The sequence below is a fragment of the Rhinatrema bivittatum genome, chromosome 3 (genome assembly GCF_901001135.1).
Source record: "Rhinatrema bivittatum chromosome 3, aRhiBiv1.1, whole genome shotgun sequence".
Classification (NCBI taxonomy): domain Eukaryota; kingdom Metazoa; phylum Chordata; class Amphibia; order Gymnophiona; family Rhinatrematidae; genus Rhinatrema; species Rhinatrema bivittatum.
Genome location: NC_042617.1, coordinates 282,205,778 through 282,228,306, shown reverse-complemented (window position 1 = coordinate 282,228,306; position 22,529 = coordinate 282,205,778). Strand labels below are relative to the sequence as shown.

Here is a 22,529-nt window from a genome sequence, read left to right as displayed (position 1 = left end):
TACCTGAAAGTTTGGACCTTCAGTTTCTCAATTTGAGTTCTTACATAAGGGACATAAGATATGCCAGCATAGTTGGTCAGACCAAAGATCCATCAAACCCATCATCCTGACTCAGACAGTGGCCAATTCAGCTCACTAGTACTGGCTGGATCGCAAAAAAGAGATCCAGTTCTTCTTGATCATTACCAGGGATAAGCAATGGCTTTCCCAAGTTTGCATGGCTAATAATGGTTTATGGACTTTTCCTCCAGGAGCTTGATTAACCCCTTTTATAAACTCAGCTACGCTAACTGCTTTCACCATATCCTCTGTAAACAAATGTTACAGTGAGAGTTGTGTGTTGAGTGAAAAATGTTTTCTCCAATTTGATTTAAAAGTGCTTCCTGTTAGCTTCATGGATTGTCTGCGATTGTTAGTACTGTTTGAAAGGGGAAATAACCATTTTCTATTTCCCTTTCTCCCCACTTAAGATTTTAAGAACATGCCATACTGCATCAGACCAAGGGTCCATCAAGCCCAGCATCCTGTTTCCAACAGTGGCCAATCCAGGCCATAAGAACCTGGCAAGTACCCAAAAACTAAGTCTATTCCATGTTACTGTTGCTAGTAATAGCAGTGGCTATTCTCTAAGTCAACTTAATTAATAGCAGGTAATGGACTTCTCCTACAAGAACTTATCCAATCCTTTTTTAAACACAGCTACACTAACTGCACTAACCACATCCTCTGGCAACAAATTCCAGAGTTTAATTGTGTGTTGAGTGAAAAAGAACTTTCTCCGATTAGTTTTAAATGTACCACATGCTAACTTCATGGAGTGCCCCCTAGTTTTTCTATTATCTGAAATAGTAAATAACCGATTCACATCTACCCGTTCTAGACCTCTCATGATCCCCCCCTCAGCCGTCTCTTCTCCAAGCTGAAAAGTCCTAACCTCTTTAGTCTTTCCTCATAGGGGAGCTGTCCATTCCCCTTATTTTGGTAGCTCTTCTCTGTACCTTCTCCATCGCAATTATATCTTTGAGATGCGGCGACCAGAATTGTACACAGTATTCAAGGTGCGGTCTCACCATGAAGCGATACAGAGGCATTATGACATTTTCCGTTTTATTCACCACTCCCTTTCTAATCATTTCTAACATTCTGTTTGCTTTTTTGACTGCCGCAGCACACTGAGCTCACGATTTCAATGTGTTATTCACTATGATGCCTAGATCTCTTTCTTGGGTAGTAGCACCTAATATGGAACCTAACATTGTGTAACTATGGCATGGGTTATTTTTCCCTATATGCATCACCTTGCACTTATCCACATTAAATTTCATCCGCCATTTGGAGGCCCAATTTTCCAGTCTCACAAGGTCTTCCTGCAATTTATCACAATCTGCTTGTGATTTAACTACTCTGAACAATTTTGTATCAACTGCAAATTTGATTACCTCACTCGTCATATTTCTTTCCAAATCATTTATAAATATATTGAAAAGTAAGTGTCCCAATACAGATCCCTGAGGCACTCCACTGCCCACGCCCTTCCACTGAGAAAATTGTCTTTTTGCCAGTTTGTAATCCACGAAAGGACATTGCCACCTATCCCATGATTTTTTAATTTTCCTAGAAGCCTCTCATGAGGAACTTTGTCAAACGCCTTCTGAAAATCCAAGTACACTACATCTACTTGTATCATCTCTCAGCATTCCCTGCTCTGAGAACAGTTTTAAATAAATTATTTGATTGCCCTGTGATGTTTGACACATGACATTTGTTTTGGAAAAAAGATTTATAATCTCCTTTACAAATCAGATGTAATGAGTGTTATGTTTTCATAATAAAACTTAAAATATCGGCATTTGTTTGAAATATTTGTTAAACCAGTTTAAATGGGTAAATGATTTTAAAAGCACTACATATAAATTAATTATACTTTTTTTATGCATATGAGAAAATGTGGATTTTAGTTTTTCATTCATTAGAAAGTCAGCGAATGGACAACCAAAGGGGTTGAATTAGCACAAATTTGAAGCTTGTGTGCAGTAGCTCCAGTCATCAGGGCTACAACTCTGGCTACCGTCCATTCACACATGTTTCATAAATACTCATAATTCAGTTACCTTTCATACTTAACTGGAACTAAATCTTACATTCATTCTCCTCACTCATTATGGGCCGGATTTTAAGACCTATGCGTGGGCGTAGATTTGTGCGTGCAATCCGGTGTGCAGAAATCTACACCCGATTTTTTAACATGCGCGTGCAGCCGCGTGCATGTTATAAAATCTGGGGTCGGCGCGCGCAAGGGGTGCACACTTGTGCACCTTGCGCGCGCCGAGCCCTAGGGGAGCCCCGATGGCTTTCCCTGTTCCCTACCTAACCCGCCCCCCAGCCCTACCTAAACCCCCCCTAACCTTTAAGTTGCGCCTGCCTCCGGGCAGGTGTAGGTTGCGCACGCCAGCCGAGTGCCGGCACGTGATCCCCCGGCCTAGCGGGCCTTCGAAGGCCTCTGGCCATGCCCCCGCTCCGTGCCCGCACCGCCCCCACCCCGCCCCTTTTTCCAAGCCCCGGGACATATGCGCGTCCCGAGACTTGCGCACGTTGCCTGGCCTGTGCAAAATAGGCTCGGCATGCGTAACCCCCCTGTGCGCGTAAATCCAGCTGGATTTATGTGCACAGGGCTTTTAAAATCTGCCCCTATGTTTGGATCAAAAATACTGGGTGTACTGGCTTGGAATTTCTAAAGACTGCTATTAAGAAATTCAAACATCAATGGAGAATGGAAGCCTGCAGGGGAATGTGGAAGCACATTTTACTAAATTTAAAAAATGCGAAGCTGGCTTTGGGAAAAAAGTTAAAATCACAGAAATATTGTAAGGGTCATACATCGCCACTGATTCTGCTGTGAACCCCATCCTATATTTTGAAACTTGTCTAATTATATTTTAGGTTTCTTAGACTGTTCATTTTAGTTAAAAGTACATTTCCTGGCACTTTCAGAGTCACATGACCAGTGGCCAGCGGGTATAAATATATGTGACATTGTAAAATTTGGTTTGAGGCACCACGAGGATGCAGCAAACTTGAAAGTGTGTCCTGATATAAAAAAGGTTGAGAAGCGCTGCTCTATGTGTCTGCACAGCACTCGGTACACTGTGTAGCACTATATAAATGTTTCGTGGTGTGTAAGTGATGGCTCCACTCCATGTGTTTGGTTGATTTAGTGAGGTCTCTTTTCTTTAGCTTCGTTTTATTGATACAAGTTTATTAAACAGAACCAGTAGTGGTACTAAAGGAACAAGAAAGTATCACTTCGACCTGCTCCTCTCAATATCCATGTAAAAATAAAGCCACTTCCTGTTTTGTTCACCTGAGACTGTCCGAGAAAGCCTCCACTCCGAATTTGGAGATGCAGTAGCCACCTCCTATAAAACTTATCCTGCCTGCAACACTGGCAACGTTGACGATCCTCCCCTTGGCTTTTCTGATCAAGGGGAGCAGGCTGAGCGTCACATCGATCACCCCCACCAGGTTCACATTCAGTATCTTCAGGAAGTCGTCTTTCGTCAGCCACTCGTTGGGGGCTGAAGGGACAGATATCCCAGCATTGTTCACGAGACCCCAGAGCCCTGAAAAGAGAAGCCAGCGAATGTTACATATACACCCACAGAAGCCAGGCCTCATGAACAAAGCAGCTCTCTACAGCTGCTAGCAGCCAGCCAACCGGAACCTTTGCCTGATGCTCCAGATCTGTCCAGGCCTGGATTTACACACAGACCTATTAGGCCTATGCCTGTCGGCGGCAGAAGGGGAAGGGAGGGAGAAATAGCCAATTATCTTCCTCACCACCTATCAATCCTGCCCCAGACCTCCAAAACCTACCCTCTGTCCTGCCAAACACCCCCTACCCCCTACCCCCTACCCCCACCCAACTCCACTCAAATGGCACAATCCCCATAGGTTAATGTAATAAGGTGCATTCAGCTTTGCATACATGTTCATGCACAGTTGTGCACACATTTTTGTGTATACTTTACTTCAATTTAACAAGGACTTCAGTCACAAAGGACTTCCATGCAAATCCCAGCTTAGACAAGGTATTAATGCAGAAGATGCACAATCTTACCCAGTATTTTCCTAATGCTGCAAATGTAACTCCTGGTCAGAGGTGGAGTAATCTTTCTGGTGCTAGTGTAGTCGATGGGGCTGAAGCTGCTGTTTGTGGTGCGGGGGTTCTGTTCTTGAGGATTTATGAGCATAAAACATGTTTTATGCATACCAAACATGCCTTTCTGCTCACATTTTGGGTTAGCGTGTATCTAGGAATTTTTGAGCTGTCATCACCTGAGATTGCTGTTAATTACCAGGGAGGGGAAGGAATAAATATGTATCTTTCTCTGTTCTACCCCTCCCTGCTAACCCATTCTTGCTCTCTGCCACCACTACCATATTTCCCCTCTCTAGGAATGATCCCAGCATTTTTCTCCTCCTTCCCTCCCTGTCTCCAGCACGCTACTCCCAGCCCCCTATAAGTTCTGACCCAAGCAATTATAGGCCCATTTTATTTTTACCATTTCTCTCCAAAGTTCTTGAATCTGCCGTGTTATCACAATTATTGGAATACCTAGAAAAACATGAATTTCTTGAGCCACATCAGTTTTAAGATAGATTTTCAAACTTGCGCAAGCGTGTCCACGTGCACGCGATTCCTGGCACGCGCACATGGACGTGCTGATTTATAACAAGTGTGTGCTAGCGAGCACATGTTATAAAATATGATATCCACGCACACATGTGCGCCGTATTTTAACATTCATGCACTGCCTGTGCGGGCGGGCCATGACTTGCACGCGCGAGGGGGGGGGTTTATAAAGCCCACATGGTGACACGATTGGGCCTTTGCCCAGTTCCCTCCCAGGCCACTCCAATCATGGTGCAAACTGGGAGGGAACTTTCCTATACCCCTCCCTACCCTGCCTCCCTTTTCCTCTCTCCTTCCTGACCCCTAAACTAACCCTAACTATCCGCTATTTTTGTGTTTTGATACTTACTGCTCCTCCAGAGCAAAAGTAACTTCTGCGTGCCACCTGGCTGCCGGTGCGCGTTTCCTGGGGACAGGACCTAATGGCCGCGCTCCCAGCTGGTCCCCGCCCCTCCAAGACCACGCTCCCTGGCCCGCCCCTTTTTGCGGGCCCAGCACTTCTGCGCCTATTGGGGGTTACTTGCATGGCTGGGCCTGTTCTAAAATGCGCGCAGCGTGTGCAAGGCCCAGCCATGCGCGTAACTTCTGGTATTTGCGCGCACACTCGCGTTTTAAAATTTGGGCCTTTGATTTTAGGCGTGCCATGAACACAGAACTATCTTTACTCTCATTAACTGATATGTTAAGAAGAGGGATTGATAATGGTCATCGGTATATTCTTATTTCTCTTGATATTTCCTCGTAGTTCGACACAGTTGATCATGAAATCCTCATTTTTTGCTTACATTTATTTATTTATTTTATTTAAGAGCTTTTATATACCGGTATTTGTGGGAACATTATATCAGTTTACAAGGAACATTAACGCAATACATGGAACATTGGGTGTGGGAACTTGGAGGAAGTCAACAAAACATGATAACAGGTAATATACATTATAATACAATTAGACAAGAGTGATAATGGGGAAGATATGATGTAGAATAATTGTTAAATAAGATATGAAGGAAGATATAATATAGAAAGACTAGGGTAATTAACATGAGGCAGAAAAATATGTATTATACAAAACAAGGATCAAAAATGTTAATGCAGGTATTGAAAAGAAAGTTGAGGTGGGGTCTAGGGAGGTTTTGATACCGGGGTAGATTTTAAATAGCGGGGAGCCGGGGTTGGTTCTAGGTAGGGGGAAGAAGGGGAAAGTTATAAGAAAGGTTAGGAGGAGTTGGAAAGGGGTGTAAAGAAGGAATAGAGCACTATTCAGGGAATGCCTGTTTAAAGAGCCAGGTCTTTAGTTTTTTCATGAATTTCTGGGTGCATAGCTCTAGACGGAGGTCAGGAGGCATGGAGTTCCAGAGGGCGGGTCCTGCGATCGATAGGGCTCGATCTTTCATGGAGTTGAGATGGGTGGTTTTAGGGAAGGGTGTGGGTAGGGTTCCTTTGTAAGCTGATCTGGTGGGTCGGTTGGAGGCAGAAGGAATTGTCAAGCCAGTGTATGTTACAGTTGTGTAGGGTTTTGTGTATGATTGAGAGATTTTTGTAGAGAATTCAGAAAGATATTGGAAACCAGTGGAGTTCTTTAAGTACGGGGGTAATATGGTCTGTTTTGTGGGTGTTAGAATTCTGGCAGAGGCATTTTGCAGCATTTGGAGAGTTTGATGGTTGAGGTGGGAAGGCCTAGGAGAAGAGAAATACAATAGTCAATTTTAGAGAAGACTGAAGGACTGTGTGGAAGTCGTTGAAATGGAGGAGAGGTTTCAGTTTTTTGAGGACATGGAGTTTGAAGTAACATTCTTTTATGGTTGAGTTGAATATTTTTAGGTTCAGTTGGTTGTCAATGGTGACGCCAAGAACTCGTACATTTGGGGGGAAGGAGATAGAGGAAGGGAGGTGGTTATTGTCGGGGGAGGGTACTATGTTGTGGGGGGCAGAAATGGTGAGGAGTTCGGTTTTTGATGTGTTTAGGGCAAGGTGTAGGTTTGTGAGGAGGAGGTTTATTTTGGTGAGGCAATTTTCCCAGGTCTGAAGGGATTTGGATAGTGATTCTTGAATGGGGCCTGGTGTAATGTTTGCCTTGCTGCCTTTTCATAGATTATGTTGCTGCTGTTTGAGTCCTGAGAGTTACTGCTTGTATGGTATGGCAATGCTTATAGATGTTTTTTTATTTTATTTTTGTAGAGGTTTATGTTACTTCACAAAGTATTTGGTAGTGGAGGGAGTTTGTTTTGTTATTACTGAAGTGACACAAGATTTTTTTTTTTTTTGCATGTTGGATTGTAGTATGAACTGTCCTAGTTGCAAATCTTAAGTTCATATGATTACTATGATTATTGCTGTTTTATAGTAGTTATGATATAATCTGTGTTTTGGAAAGAGGATTCATAAAAGAATATATTGATATTTGTTTAATTACGTGATTGGATCTGATGTTTCTGTAAGTGTCTAAGCACATGTGTAAGCGCATTATTGAAAATATATAGACCGCAGAGGGCTTTAAGAGCTGCAGGATGTAACATCACTTCTGCAAGTACAGATAGATGAAACTTTTTATGTGGCAGGAGAGAGTTTATTAAACAACTTTCCCGATGAAATTAGGGCAAGAAACTGTTATGCTACATTTAAGGATAGATTTTAAAAGCTCAGAGCACACATCAATTGGGGGTGCACACACAAGTCAGGCTTATGTGTTCCAACCAAATTTGAAAGCCGCCCAGATACATGCATATCTCCCGCTGTGCGCATATCTCAAAATTTTTTTTAAAAGGGGTGGAGACGAGAGTGGATGGGGAATGGGCATTTTGGGGCAAGGCCAAGAGATGTGCATGTAAATACTCTCGGGCCGGGGCACACACCCAGATCCACTGCCACGTAAGTTTACTTTGCTAGGGATGAGGTGTATGTTTAAAAAAATAAAAAAATAGCCATACCTGAGGGGTTTTAAGGGTCTGGGGAGCTGGGGCCACCAGACCCTGGCAAAGCAATTTCCCAAGGAGGTCAAGTAGAAAACATACATGATTTCTGCTCAAAGTTCCTGGACCTGGTTCTCCAACCTCAGGATGTCCTGTTCCAGAAAATTCAATTGGCCAAAGGTTGTATTGAATCGAATGACGTGATACACCAGGTTCCGTGAGAGTTGCAGATTGTTCTTGGCAAGGTTGACCACCTTCCTAACTCCTGCAATACCTGAACCACTCTCCAGATGATTACCTGGCTCTCTTAGAAGGACTTTGTGCGAATCAGCCAATCATTCAGATATGGGTGTACCAGGATAACCTCTCTTCGCACAGTCAACGCCATTACAAAAATCACCTTGCAAAACAGCTCTTGGAGTTATGGCCAGCCCTAATGGCAGTGCCTGAAACTGAAAATGGCACCCCCAGCACCATGAAATGAAGGAACGTCTGGTGCTCCCTTCAAATCTGAGTGTAAATATACAACTCCGTGATTACTGACCGCATGGTCTCCATCCTTAAGTAAGTAACCTTCAAAAAGTTGTTTACCCACTGCAAAGCCAGGATAGGGTGAAAGCAACTCTTCTTCTTTGGCACAACAAACTTGTATTATTTCCAAAGCAATGATGTGAGATATAGTTTTGTAGCTTATTTGTTAGTTTTTACTATTATGAATGTTTTTTATTGTATGCCGCCTCGAGCAAAATTGTAGAGTGGGGGTTATACATTTTTTAAAATAATAAAAAATATAAAAATAAATGAAGGAATGACCTTGGCAAGCTGCATTTAACATGAGAAGCCGATCAGAGTGGACTGTACTGCCACTTGCTGTTTGTGGAATGATAAGGAGAAACCATATAAGCATCTGAAACCAGATGTTGAAATTCTAGGGCATAGCTATAATGCATTATCTCCCATAGCTATTTCTCAATTGCATGGACCTAGAGGAATTGGCTCCCGAAGGACCACTCTTCCCAAACTTCTTGGACTGAAAGGATTGATAGCAGAGAAAGGATCAAGGTCTCTGGTTTGTAGATCCTGCCCTGATAAAAATCTTCTAGTTCCCAGAGGCAGCCCTTTGAAGAAAAGTACCACTTGGCCATCTTTTAACTCATCTCCCCACAAGAGCCACCTCTTAAAACTAAAATAAGTGAAGACTAACATTCTGTCAGGGGAAGAGAGGAATGAATCTGAAGCTATGCATGATTAAGGCCAGCGGATCTTGCAATGGAGTCACGGGGACTCTGAAACTTCGTCAAATTAAACTTTGACAGGCCGTTTCAATATCACTGGATCATCTGCTGGTCTGCTTCTTCGCGTCTGGATGCCACCTCCACATGCTGAACACATTCGCAGACAGGCCTGTCCTCAGCCGTCACCAGGCCTAACTCAGAATGTGTGTGTGGCTGAGAGCTTGTGTGTAAGTGAGAGAGAGAAAACACATGTATGTGATTGAGAGAGAGACTGGTCAGAGAGGTGACTGGTGTGCAAATGAGAGAGAGTCTGGCCAGGGAGGTATGTGTGTGTGAGTGTGAGAGTGGTTAGGGAGGAGACGGATGTGTAAGAGACAGAGAGGCTAGTCAGGGAGGTGAATGTTGGGTGTGTGAGAGTGAGAGACTGGTCATGGAGGTGACTGTGTTTGAGAGAGACTGGTCAGGGAGGTGACTGTGTTTGAGAGTGAGAGACTGGTTAGGGAGGTGACTGGTATGTGTGTGTGAGACAGAGACTGGTTAGGGAGACGTGTGTGTGTGTGTGTGCAAGAGTGAGAGACTGGTTGGGGAAATGCATGGTATGTGAGAGACAGAAACTGGTGCAATGAAGCTGCTGAGAGAACTCCCAGGATCTACCCTCTCACAGATACTGCAAACTCTAAGGACATTAGGATGGTGCAGATTACATTAGCATACTATTAGCTGTAACACCCCTCATCTCGCATCTGAAGTGCATCACACTGCATCCAAAGAACATGGCTGATTTCCTTAGCCCTGGAATTTCTTTACAGGTCCTCCAGCTGGGACTTTCTGTAGTGCTGGCTGATGACATCACATCCAGCATGAATATATAAGGAAGTTCCTTGCAACTAACTAATGCCTCTGCAACAGGTCCTCCTGCTCTGCAGTGCATGCTACACCATTGTTTCTGATCTTCTGTGTGATTCCTGTGTTCCTGCTTCTTTTTGTATCTCCTGCTCCTGCCCTTGCCTTGATCTTGCCTGCCTCTTCTCCTTGCTTTGACCCTTGACCCTCCTTGGACTGATCTCTCATTCTTTGACCCTATCCTGCACCTTGACCATGCCTGTCTACCGCCTGCCCAGATCCACACTGCTGTTTGCCACCTGCCTTGATGGCGGGCCTTCTCCTTGGCTTCAATTTGTTCTCTTTGGGACTTTGGCCTAAGTCCTGCCTGCCCCCGAACCCAAGACATCAACTTACAGGGAAAGGGCTGGTATAGGTGAAGTCCAGACCTCTTCCCAGTTTGAATGTGTCCACCTACTGTTTGCTTGGGCCTAGCAGGTTCGCCTTCCAGGTTGTAACAACTACACCACAGCCAAGGGCTCACACTTCATGACATTAGCTTTTTGTGTAAGATATTAAATCTTTTTTTTTTTTAGGTTGTGAGTAAAGAAAATATGCACTGAAGTTCAGTGCACATTTTGTACTTACAGAATATAGAGGGGGTGGAGTCTATGAGTGCAGTGCTCACCGCATTCTGTGAATCACCTGCTGGAGTGGAGGTCCCAGGGTGGGAGGGCAGTGGAGGTGGTGATAGCAATGGCATGGACAGTACCTTGGGTGATGTCAGCCAGAATCTGTCACTGGATTTGTTCAAAGGTGAAGGCTTCCCAGGGGATATGCACTGTGCTCTAAGAACTCAGCAAGAGATAAGGTGGCTAAGAATTCAAGCAATGCTTTCACCTTTCTACCAAGCAGAAAGCAGAATGAACCAACTTTACCACTTTCTGCAAAGATATCAATGCATTCAAATAAAACCCTTTTACATTTTTATAATGCACATAAAACACTACTTATCTGTGCTAATAAATGCTCAATAATGTCATCCAAGAAGTCTTTATTAGCACAGATAAGTTGTTTTATGTGCATTATAAAAATTAAGAGAAAACCAGACAGTGGAAAAGCAAGTGACGGATGATTATTCATAACGCATGGAAGGAAGGAAGTCATGCAGGTAGTGCCTAGTATGACGGGTCACTACAGTACCTATTAGAGGTTTATACTTTGTATTTGATACATTTATTTCCTTCTTATACTGTCTCAAGTGTTTTATTTGGAATATTCAGCTTTTTATTTAAAATGTTATTCAAGAAGGAATGTGTAGTTAAAATATAGCACTGGAGTGACTGTGTAGAAGGAGTGAGTGATCTTACTTTGAAATAATAAGGATTTTGTAGAAGGACTGAGTGGTCTATTACAATTGATGTTATATCACAAACTTTGATATTTACTGAACATATTAAACTAAAAATATAAATTTAGTGAAGACAGTACCTCTTTCTCCCACTTGCTGTTTTACCCAATCGGCAGCAGCAGCGACACTTTGGCTATTGGCGACATCCAGGATTAGCGTTTGCAGTCTCTGGGAGGTGGCTTCCTTCAGCTGCTCCGCCCCTCGCTGTGTCAGACAAGCCGCCAGCACCCGCATGCCCTTCCGGTCCAGCTGCCGGGCCAGCAGGTTTCCAAAGCCTGAGTCACAGCCAGTGATGAGCACATATTTATCTGGGAGATTCATGAGTATCTGTCTGTCCCGATACCAGCGGTACAGAAGGTAGAGCCCCAGGAGGGCCAGCAGCCAGAGCCACATTGGAACGTTCTTCTCACTGCCGGGATCTAAGGGACAAAGGATAATTGGATGGAGTAAATTTCTCTCACCAGGTCTTGCTGAGTACTTTCACATGGTGATCCCCCTGCATAACATCTGGACTCAGCCAGGTGACTACTACTACTGAAGTATGAAAGAAAGTTAAAAGGAAAATGCATACTGGCCACATGTCTCCCTGTATATTCAGGTGAAGATAAGAACCCTGGTGCAGCTTTAGGCCAGGATGAATCTGTTTATGGCCCCAGCAATAAACACTGACAAACTAATGTAATAGAAGGAGGTCTAAACTGTTTCCAGTGAGCAGTCAGTCACATCCTAGCTGCAGTGATAGTTTGTTTAATTAAGATTTGGTGGGTGATGGGCATGTTAGGTACTTGAATACAGAGAAAACAATATTTAGGATCCTTTCGGATCAAAATCCCTGCTTTTTCCTGAACCAAATGGATGATTGGGTAAGATCAAAAGAGACTTTGTAACATTTTCTGGGGGAACAGCAAAAAAAACAGTGGGAGAAGGAGCAAAGTACTAATCCTCGAAGAGACTTATAGGGGTAGATACTCAAAGATGAACATTTAAGTAAGTTAGCCAGATAAGAATTATCTGGTTAATTTACAAGGGATATTCAGTGGCATAGCTATGCTATTGAATATCCCCAGTGAAATCGCTAGTTAGCTGGATAAGTCTTTGCTATTGGGCTGGTCTAACTTATCTGGCTAACATGACCAGGTAAGTTTGAATATTGCTACTTATCCAGCTATATTAGCCAAATAAATACAGGGCTGGATCTAGGGTAAATGCAGGGCCAGTGTAAGGGGATTAGGTGCCCTCAGCACCTTCTGCTCCACATTGCTCGTGAGCGGTGGCAGAGGCAGAGGAGTGACGATTCAAATCTCCACACCTCTTTGCTGCCACCACTCACACCCCCTAATGGTCGGCGCCCTAAGCCCAGGCCTAGCTTGTGTACTGCTTCCGCTGGCTCTGGGCAAATGGCACCCTGGGTGAAAGTGCTTTGCCACACATCACTTGATGGCACACTGTCAGTATCAGCCTCTGCCGCCAGGCCTCACACACAAAAAAGGCATTCTATTGTAGTCTAATGGCCCCTTCTCATCCCCTGGACCTCCCCCTTCCCTAAAAGAAGACTCCTTGGTAGTCTAGTGGTGGCCCAGAGATCCCCCTAGCTTTGGGTTGGTCGACACCATTTTCCACAATCATTATCAGTTCCTCAATGGAAAATGTTTGAGATATTGTGCCTTGCTTTTAAAGTTATTATGGGGACTATCCCATTGTTTCTCAAACTTGATTTTACCTTATGTTCCCTCTCGTGGACTGCGCTCTTTTGCAAGGTAGTTGCTCTGTTCCTTCAGTTAAGCAGGCTCATTTAAAGAAGACTCCTAATCCAGCTGCAGTAGGACCTGTATGTTGTGAGCGCAGCCTTCAAAGGCCGATGGAGCGGGCTTGGCACTTGTCACTTAGCTCATAGGAGAGCGGAGCCCTTGAGCCATAGGGCGGCTCAGGTAGGGACATGAATTGCACCCATGGTGAGGTGTGTGTGCAGGATGGGCAACACTGGAGCAGAGCTGGACAGAGCTTGGAACATGGGGCTACAACGTAAGTCGCTGGTTAAGACTAGGAGCTTGGAATATAGGAGAGTTCAAGGAAATCTTAGAGCACAAAGAGTCAGAGAAGAGCTTGGAGCTTGGGACTCAGGAGTCATCGTGGAACTCGGGACTCTTGAGGAGGCTGATGTGGAGCTTAGGACTCGTGACGTAGACTTGGAGACGTAAAGACTTGGATGTAGACTTGGAGACTTGGACGTAGACTTGGAGACATGGAGACTTGTACGTAGACTTGGAGACGTGGAGACTTGGATGAGGAAGGCAAGTCCCTCAGGTGCCTTACACAGCACGTGGGGCTGGTCGCAGACCACACTGTAGACTCAGATGAACAACATAAAACAAGGACACAGGCGGGAATGAGCAACACCCTCAGGCACCCTACACAGCACGTGGGGCTGGTCGCGGACTACACTGTCCCCTACGTGCCCTACACAGCCCAGAGGCTGGTCGTGGACCACGAGGGGAATGGGGCGAGTTTGGGAAGTCTCTTAGCACAGGAGCGAAGCCACCCCTCGGGGCCTCTGGAGTCGGAACTTGAGGACCAGAACCTCGGACTTAGAAAGAAGGACTCTCCGGAAAAATGGGTACTTCAGGACCTGGAGCATTAGGACCGGGTCAACATCAGGAAGGAACATCACTGGACTTGAACTCACAGACATCTTGGAACTAGGAATGTCTTGGAACTAGGAGCATCTTGGGCCCAGAGGCAGACGACGTCGGCGGCGTCCATGCTGCTGAGGAGTAGGCCCCCAGGCCTGCCGAAGATGGTGTGGGCGATGGCCACACCATCTTCGGATGGTGTGGCCATAGAGGATTGCTCTATTGGGCCTTTGGCATTTCCCAGTGAGCCGGACAGGCCAGTCTCATGGTTGGTGTTAGACACAGCGGCCCCAGGCCTGAGGAGCCTCTGCGACCAACACCGGACCCCACAGCAGCTCTTATTCTACAGCAGGAGCCTCACCTGAAGCTCTCTGCTCACTCTTGCCTGCTTATTTTCACTGTGGCAGGGGCTCCCTGGGCCTTTGCCCCTCAAAACCTCACCATCAACATCACTGCAGCAGCAGGAAAAACTCCTGCCACCTCTGCTCACACCTGCCCTGCCTCTCCTGGCAGGAGGCAAACAGCAGACCTCCTGCCACTGCCTCAACGCCCCCTGCTGCTCTCTGCAAACAGTCCCCTTACTTTTGTTGCCCTGTGCAAACAGTCACTGTGCTCCACCCACCCCCCATTCGTTTTTTTTTAAAGACAGAATTTTTGTTGTTTTACAAATAATCAACATACAACAGAAACTACTGGTCTCGTGCTCTGTCCTGGACCCTCTTTCCCCACCCAAAAAAGTCCTGTGATCCAAATGTTCAAAACTGACACAGACCCAGAACATTTCTTACCTCATATGCAAGTCCAAAATCCCTACATTTTGCAGGTGTGATCCCCAGATGCTTTTGCCCTACCTGCTGGCACGTAAAATTGGTACCAGCAGGGCACTGTAGCTGGTACCATTTTGTTATACAGAAAAGCATGCACTGCTGTGGTGCCACCCAGAAACCGCGCAAAAAAAGACACTTGGAACCTTTATTGTTTTAGGTCTATTGTAATGCACGTTAGATGTGGGTTTGGCCCTTCGTCAGCGTTGAGTAAACTGAATGACAACAATTTAGTAAACTTCCCATACTTTTTTGACTGCCGCAGCACACTGAGCCGATGATTTTAAAGTATTATCCACTATGATGCCTAGATTTTTTTCCTGGGTGGTAGCTCCTAATATGGAACCTAACATTGTGAAACTACAGCAAGGGTTATTTTTCCCTATATGCATCACCTTGCACTTGTCCACATTAAATGTCATCTGCCATTTGGATGCCCAATTTTCCAGTCTCACAAGGTCTTCCTGCAAATTGCAATTTATTACAATTTGCTTGTGATTTAAGTACTCTGAATAATTTTGTATGATCTGCAAATATGATTACCTCACTCATCGTATTCCTTTCCAGATAATTTATAAATATATATTGAAAAGCATGGGTCCTGGTACAGATCCTTGAGGCACTCCACTGTTTACCCTTTTCCATTGAGAAAATTGTCCATTTAATCCTACTCTCTGTTTCCTGTATTTAACCAGTTTGTAATCCATGAAAAGACATTGTCATCTATTCCATGACTTTTTATTTTTCTTAGAAGCCTCTCTTGAGGGACTTTGTCAAATGCCCTCTAAAAATCCAAATACACTACATCTACCGGTTCTCCTTTATCTACATGTTTATTAACCCCTTAAAAAAGTGAAGCAGATTTGTGAGGCAAGACTTGCCTTGGGTAAAGCCATGCTGACTTTCTGCCATTAAACCATATCTTTATATATATTCTGTGATTTTGATCTTTAGAGCACTTTCCACTATTTTTCCTACCACTGAAGTCAAGCTAACGGGTCTGTAGTATCCTGGATCGCCCCTGGAGCTCTTTTTAAATATTGGGGGTTACATTAGCCACCCTCCAGTCTTCAGGTACAATGGATGATTTTAATGATAAGTTAAACATTTTAATTAATAGATCTGAAATTTCATTTTTTAGATACTTCAGAACCCTGTGGTGTATACCATCCAGTCCAGGTGATTTACTACTCTTCACGTTGTCAATCAGGCCTATCATATATTCTAGGTTCACCGTGATTTGGTTCAGTTCATCTGAATCATTACCCATGAAAACCTTCTCTGGAAGGAGTATCTCCCCAACATCCTCTTCAGTAAACACTGAAGCAAAAACATCATTTAATCTTTCCATGATGGCCTTATCTTATAAAAACATAAGAAATTGCCATGCTGGGTCAGACCAAGGGTTCATCAAGCCCAGCATCCTGTTTCCAACAGAGGCCAAACTAGGCCACAAGAACCTGACAATTACCCAAACACCAAAAAGAGCCCATGCTACTGTTGCAATTAATAGCAGTGGCTATTCCCTTAGTAAACTTGATTAATAGCAGTTAATGGACTTCTCCAAGAAATTATCCAAACCTTTTTTGAACCTAGCTACACTAACTGAACTAACCACATTCTCTGGCAACAAATTTCAGAGCTTAATTGTGCGTTGAGTGAAAAAGAATTTTCTCCGATTAGTCTTAAATGTGCTACTTGCTAACTTCATGGAATGCCCCCTAGTCCTTCTATTATCTGAAAGTGTAAATAACCGATTCACATCTACTTGTTCAAGACCTCTCATGATCTTAAAGACCTCTATCATATGCCCTCTCAGCCGTCTCTTCTCCAAGCTGAACAGCCCTAACCTCTTCAGCCTTTCCGCATAGGGGAGCTGTTTCATCCCCTTTATCATTTTGGTTGCCCTTCTCTGTACCTTCTCTATTGCAACTATATCTTTTTTGAGATGCGGCGAACAGAATTGTAAACAGTATTCAAGGTGCGGTCTCACCATGGAGCAATACAGAGGCATTATGACATTTTCCGTTTTATTAATCATTCCCTTCCTAATAATTCCTAACATTCTGTTTGCTTTTCGACTGCTTCATCACACTCAGCCGACGATTTTAAAGTATTATCCACTTTGATGCCTAGATCTTTCTCCTGGGTGGTAGTTCCTAATGTGGAATCTAACATCGTGTAACTACAGCAAGGGTTATTTTTCCCTATGTGCAACACCTTGCACTTGTCCACATTAACTTTCATCTGCCATTTAGATGCCCAATCTTCCAGTCTTGCAAGGTCCTCCTGTAATGTATCACAATCTAAGTGTCCCTTTAAGCCCTTGATCATTTAACGGTCCAACTGACTCCCATGCAGGCTTTCTGCTTCGGATATATTTTAAAAAGTTTTTACTGAGAGTTTTTGCCTCTATGGCCAACTTCTTTTCAAATTCTCTCTTAGCCTGTCTTATAAATGTCTTAAACTTGCCCACGCTTATGCTTTATTCTATTCTGTTGGATCCTTCTTCCAATTTTTGAAAGAAGATCTTTTGGCTAAAATAGCCTCTTGCATCTCACCTTTTAACCCTGCTGGTAATCATTTTGCCTTCCTTCCACCTTTCTTAATGTGTGCAAGACATCTAGACTGTGTTTCTAGGATGGTATTTTTTAAATTTTTTTTATTTATGCAATTTTAGATATATTACATCATATATCAACAAGGCAATAAGGATCCAAGGCATTAACAACAAAACAAATCATTTTTCGTAAAATTTCCAGTGGATCTCAAATTACTCAGGCAATATGGGACCAGGATAGGAATTTTATAGAGCTCTTGTTAATCATATTATACTAAGGAAGAATTAAACCAATCAGCATAGGACGATCCCTAATTATTACTGTACTCAAGCCTTTCCATCTAAGAAGTCCCTTAGTTGCTCTGGTTCAAGAAATATATATTTAGCCTCCTGATATTTCAGGAGACATTTACAGGGGTACCTTAATGTCATACTAGCTCCTCTATAATCACTTCGTCTCTCATTAGAATAAATTTTTTCCTTCTCTCTTGAGTACTACGAACCATGTCCGGATATATCCAGACATTTTGTCCATAGTATTGAACAGATCTATTTCGAAAGAAAAATTTTAAAACCATATTTCTATCCTGTTCAAAAGCGAAGGATACCAGCAAAGTTCCTCTAGATTTGATTTCAGAGTTTATAGATAATTCAAGCATTTCAGACAAGTCCATAGAAGGTTGCTCAGGTATTTCCGTTGGTTCAGGTTGCAATACTTTTCTTGAAACAAAGAACGCTTTGGTAATTACTGGGGTAATTTCCTTAGGAATTTTTAAACATGCCTCCATATATTCTTTAAACATGTCCAAGGGCAACATTTTCTTCAGAATAGGAAAATTGACTATCCGAAGATTTAAAAATCGTAAAGAATTCTCAATATTTTCAAATCTCTTTTCTGAAATGTTGTCCATTTTTACCAAATTACTCTGGACCTTTTCCATAGTTATAATTTTTTCCTCCAGTTTTCCTATTTTCTCCTGGTTTTCATTTGCAACTTTTTCTACCTGCAACCCTCTTTTATTTAAGTCCAGGAATGCTTGAGTTAAAGTTGTAACTGCAGATTCAATAGAAGACATAGCATTCCATAATGAGTCCAGGGTAACTAAGGGTGGTTTCTGCAGGGAAAATGCCATTTTGGGTTGTAACTTTACCAGGTCTTGAAGTACAGTGGTTCCTTCGATGTTCTTTGCCAGACTGGCCTTTTGGGGGTTCGGTGTGGAGGTAGCCGCGATTCCCGCTGCTGCTCCTCCAACTTCTCCGGGCGACAACACCTCGTCCTGTCCGTCCGCTTCAGCATGCAGAGACTCTCTCCTCTCCATTGAGTCTCGCGATGTTTCGCTCTGCTCCTCCTCCGGACGGGCTTTCGGTTGCGTCGGCGTCTCGGGAGCCCCTGGACTCAGCGAGATCTCATCGGCCATGGACAGAGTGCCGAGCTCCTGCACCACCGTCCCCGCGGCCCTCGCCTCAGGCGTCTTCGGGGTAAGATCGAGGAATCTGTCGATCTTTGGTTGTAGCATTCCTTCTTCCTTGACAGATATATTTTCTTTAAGTCGAGCCTTACGCTTCGTATGAGGCATGCTAAACAAGGTTTTAAGGATTAGGTAATAAGTAAAAGGTATATATCTGAACCAGAGAGCGGAGCAACCCCTCGACACGTCCTATGCGTCGGCCATCTTGGTCCCCCAAGGTATTTTTTAAGAATATCCATGTTTCTTGCACACTTTTTACCTTTGTAGCTGCTCTTTTCAGATTTTTTCTAACTATTTTTCTCATTTTCTCAAAGTTTCCCTTTTGAAATTTTAGCACTCGAGCCATGGATTTACTTACTGTCCCCCTTCCAGTCATCAATTCAAATGTGATCATATTATGATCATTATTGCAAGCGGCCCTATCACCGTTACCTCTCTCAACAAATCCTGTGCCCCACTGAGAATTAGATCTAAAATTGCTCCCTCTCTCGTTGGTTCATGAACCAATTGCTCCATAAAACTGTCATTTATTCCATTCAGGAACTTTATCTCTCTAGCATGTCCTGATGTTACATTTACCCAGTCAATATTGGGGCAATTGAAATCTCCCATTATTACTGTACCGCCAATTTGGTTAGCTTCCTTATTTTCTCTTAGCATTTCACTGTCCGACTCACCATCTTGGCCAGATGGATGGTATAATACTCCTATCCTTATACTATTCCCCAACACACAAGGGATTTCTACCCATAAAGATTCGATTGTGCATTAGTCTCATGAATGATCTTTATCCTGGTCGACTCTATACCATCCTGGACATAAAGTGTCACCCACCTCCCAGAGGCTCCTTTCTGTCATTGGATATAATTTGTACCCCGATATAGCACTATCCCATTGGTTAACCTCCTTCCAACATGTCTCTGAGATGCCAATTAAGTCTATGTCATCATTCACTGCTATACATTCTAATTCTCCCATCTTACTTCTTAGACTTCTGGCATTAGCATACAAACATTTCAAAGTGACTTTTTGTTTATATTTTCAATCAACTTTTTAATTGATAGGGATAAATTGGAATCTTTTAGCTCAGGTGAGTTTTTAATTACAGGCACTTGGACTATTGTCTTATTATTGGAACCTCACTGTTGGGATACCCTAATTTTAATGTGCCATTATTATCCTTTGAAGATACCTCCCTCCGAAGCATGCGCTGCTAAGCGACTGTCGGCTTTCCCCTTTGTTCTAGCTTAAAAGCTGCTCTATCTCCTTTTTAAAGGTTAGCACAGGCAGCCTGGTTCCACCCTGTTTAAGGTGGAGCCCATCACTTCAGAAAAGACTCCCCCTTCCCCAAAAGGTTCCCCAATTCCTTACAAAACTGAATCCCTCTTCCTTGCACTATCGTCTCATCCACACATTGAGATTCCGGAGCTCTGCCTGAATGTGGAACAGGGAGCATTTCAGAGAACAGTTCTCTGAAGGGTCTGGATTTCAGCTTTCTACCTAAGAGCCTACATTTGGCTTTCAGAACCTCTCTCCCACATTTTCCTATGACTTTGGTGCCCACATGTACCACGACTGTTGGCTCCAACTCAGCACTGTCTAAAATCCTATCTAGGTGACGCGTGAGGTCCGCCACCTTCACACCAGGTAGGCATGTTACCAGGTGATCCTCACGCCCACCAGCCATCCAGCTGTCTACATTCCTAATAATCAAATCACCAACTATGGTGGTCAACCTAACCCTTCCCTCCTGGGCAGTAGTCCTGGGAGAAACATCCTCAGTGCAAGAGGACAATTCACCATCTGGAGAGCAGGTCCTTGCTACAGGATCCTTTCCTGCTGCACCAGGTTGATGTTCTCCGATCATGAGACCTTCTTCCTCCAAGGAAGTACCAGGGCTGCCAGTCAGAAGTTGGGACTTGCTACTATGTCCCTGAAGGTCTCATATATATGTCTCTCTGTCTGCCTCAGCTCCTCCAGGTCTGCCATTCTAGCCTCCAGAGATTGGACTCGTTCTCTGAGACAGGAGCTCTTTGCATCGGATGCATACGTACAACTACCCACCGTGGGTAAAAAATCATACATGTGACACTTGATGGAAAAGACTGGGAGACCCCCCTCTTTCTGCTAGAGTGCTGCCTTCATCTCAAATTTGTTCAGTTCCTAGTTAGGGTTTAGGTTGCTATGGGAGTAGGAATGTCTAATTAGGGTCCTTTAAATGTATTGGTGTATTCACTATGGGACAGATTTTCAAAGCCTACGCATGCCAAGCCTATTTTGCATAGGCCAGGCGACACGCACAAGCCCCGGGATGCATGTAAGTCCCGGGGCTTAAAAATGGATGGGGCGGTCCGGGGGCGTGGCCAGAGGCATCTCCACTGATGCTGGGCCCAGGGATTGTGCGCTGGCACTTGGCCGGCACGCGCAACCTACGTATTGCGTCCGTCAGTCGCAGACGGCTGCGACCGCTCTGCCTTACCTCTTTTCTTCCCTTTTCCTCCTCCTTGGGCAAGATGGCTGCTTCCGGTGCTGAGTGCCGAGGGCCTCGGCGTCTCTAGCTCAGCATGGGCGTCCCAGTCCACCATGCTCATGCCCGTGGCCTCCTAGAGTGCGCGCACATCTCCTACGCTCAGATACACGTCATGGCGTGAACCTCGGGGGACTTCCCCACCGCATGACGTCAATACCTCTGGGTATTTAAAGCCTTCGCTACGCTTCCACCTTTGAGTTAGCAAAGACTCCGGTTTAGCTACTCTGCTGCTCTACATTCCAGGGCCTCACTCCATTAAGAAGCTCTAGGCACCCGCTCCTTGGGGGTCTCTTGCTTCCATCCATCTTTTGGGGCCTCTACTAATTAGACAACCACTCCTCGGGGGTCTCTCTCTCTTTATTCATTTCAGGATCGCCAGACTATGAGGTACTTGCTCCTCGAGGGCCTACCAGTCTATGTATCCTGCACCACGGACCTTTGGTCCCACCATTTTCATTGCCAGGAAGACGCACTACACTCCAGTGAGTACCTCTATGATCCGGTTCTCCAACTCCACCCACCAAGCTCGGCTTATCCCACACTGCGGGTTCCTATCTGCCTTGAACATCTGTGTGAGACTTCTACATCTGAGACTGTCAGAACATATTGGCACCTTCCCGGACTCCAGTGCCTTTCCTTCCTGCCTCATACCATCTATCTACAGCAGTACAATACAGCTCTCCACCTATAAGTGTCCGCTCCCTGCGTTTAGCCTATTGCTGTGGTTCCCCACTGGGCCCCTCCCCATGGGAGGAGTCATCTCCACTGTGACTAAGGGTCAACACAATGCCACAAACACAACAGATTGCGAACTCCATGGACTCGGCTCAGCTCGCGGCCTTGAAGGCCATTCCTGGCCTAGCCCAGCAGATCACGGAACAACAAAGGTCTTTGGAGAGCCTAGCTACTGCCTTCAGTCAATTGCATGCTCAACTGAATTCTTCAGCAACTACTGTGAAAGAATTGCTGTCTCCAGTGGTGACCCTCAAGACCACTGTACCCTTATCCACACTTACCCGCTTTACGGGCGAAGCCAAGATGTGTAGAGGTTTTGTTAATCAATGCAGCATGCATTTTGCATTACAGCCTACCCTCTTTCCCACAGAAGCTTCCAAGACCACCTACATCTTATCTTTTCTAGAGGGATGAGCCTTGGCTTGGGCTTCACCATTATGGGAACGTGAAGATCCTATCCTGAATGAGCTAACAGGATTTCTAAAACTTTTCAAGTCTGTCTTTGATGACCCGGCTCGCCAGACTGTTGCTGGATTTGCTTTGCTCAATCTGCAGCAAGGTTACAAGCCGCTCACAGACTTTGCGATCGAATTCAAGACTTTAGTATCCGAACTCCTTTGGGACACTGGATGTCTACGTGCCATATTCATGGGGGGCCTCAACTCTCGCTTAAAGGACGAATTAGTGGCTTGTGATTTGCCTGATACCCTT

At 44.4% G+C, this 22,529-nt stretch overlaps 1 protein-coding gene across 2 annotated transcripts in view; it reads right to left on the bottom strand.

The window, feature by feature from the left end:
* LOC115087527 (retinol dehydrogenase 16-like) overlaps nucleotides 1-22,529 on the bottom strand; it is a 51,676-nt gene that overhangs the window by 6,439 nt on the left and 22,708 nt on the right. For both annotated transcript variants that reach the window (XM_029594858.1, XM_029594859.1), the window contains exons 2-3: nucleotides 11,151-11,489; nucleotides 3,362-3,620 (exon numbers count right to left, since the gene is read on the bottom strand). In XM_029594858.1, the coding sequence (XP_029450718.1) occupies nucleotides 3,362-3,620; nucleotides 11,151-11,463 (572 nt within the window). In that variant the 5' untranslated portion in view covers nucleotides 11,464-11,489. The remainder of the gene's footprint in view (nucleotides 1-3,361; nucleotides 3,621-11,150; nucleotides 11,490-22,529) is intronic.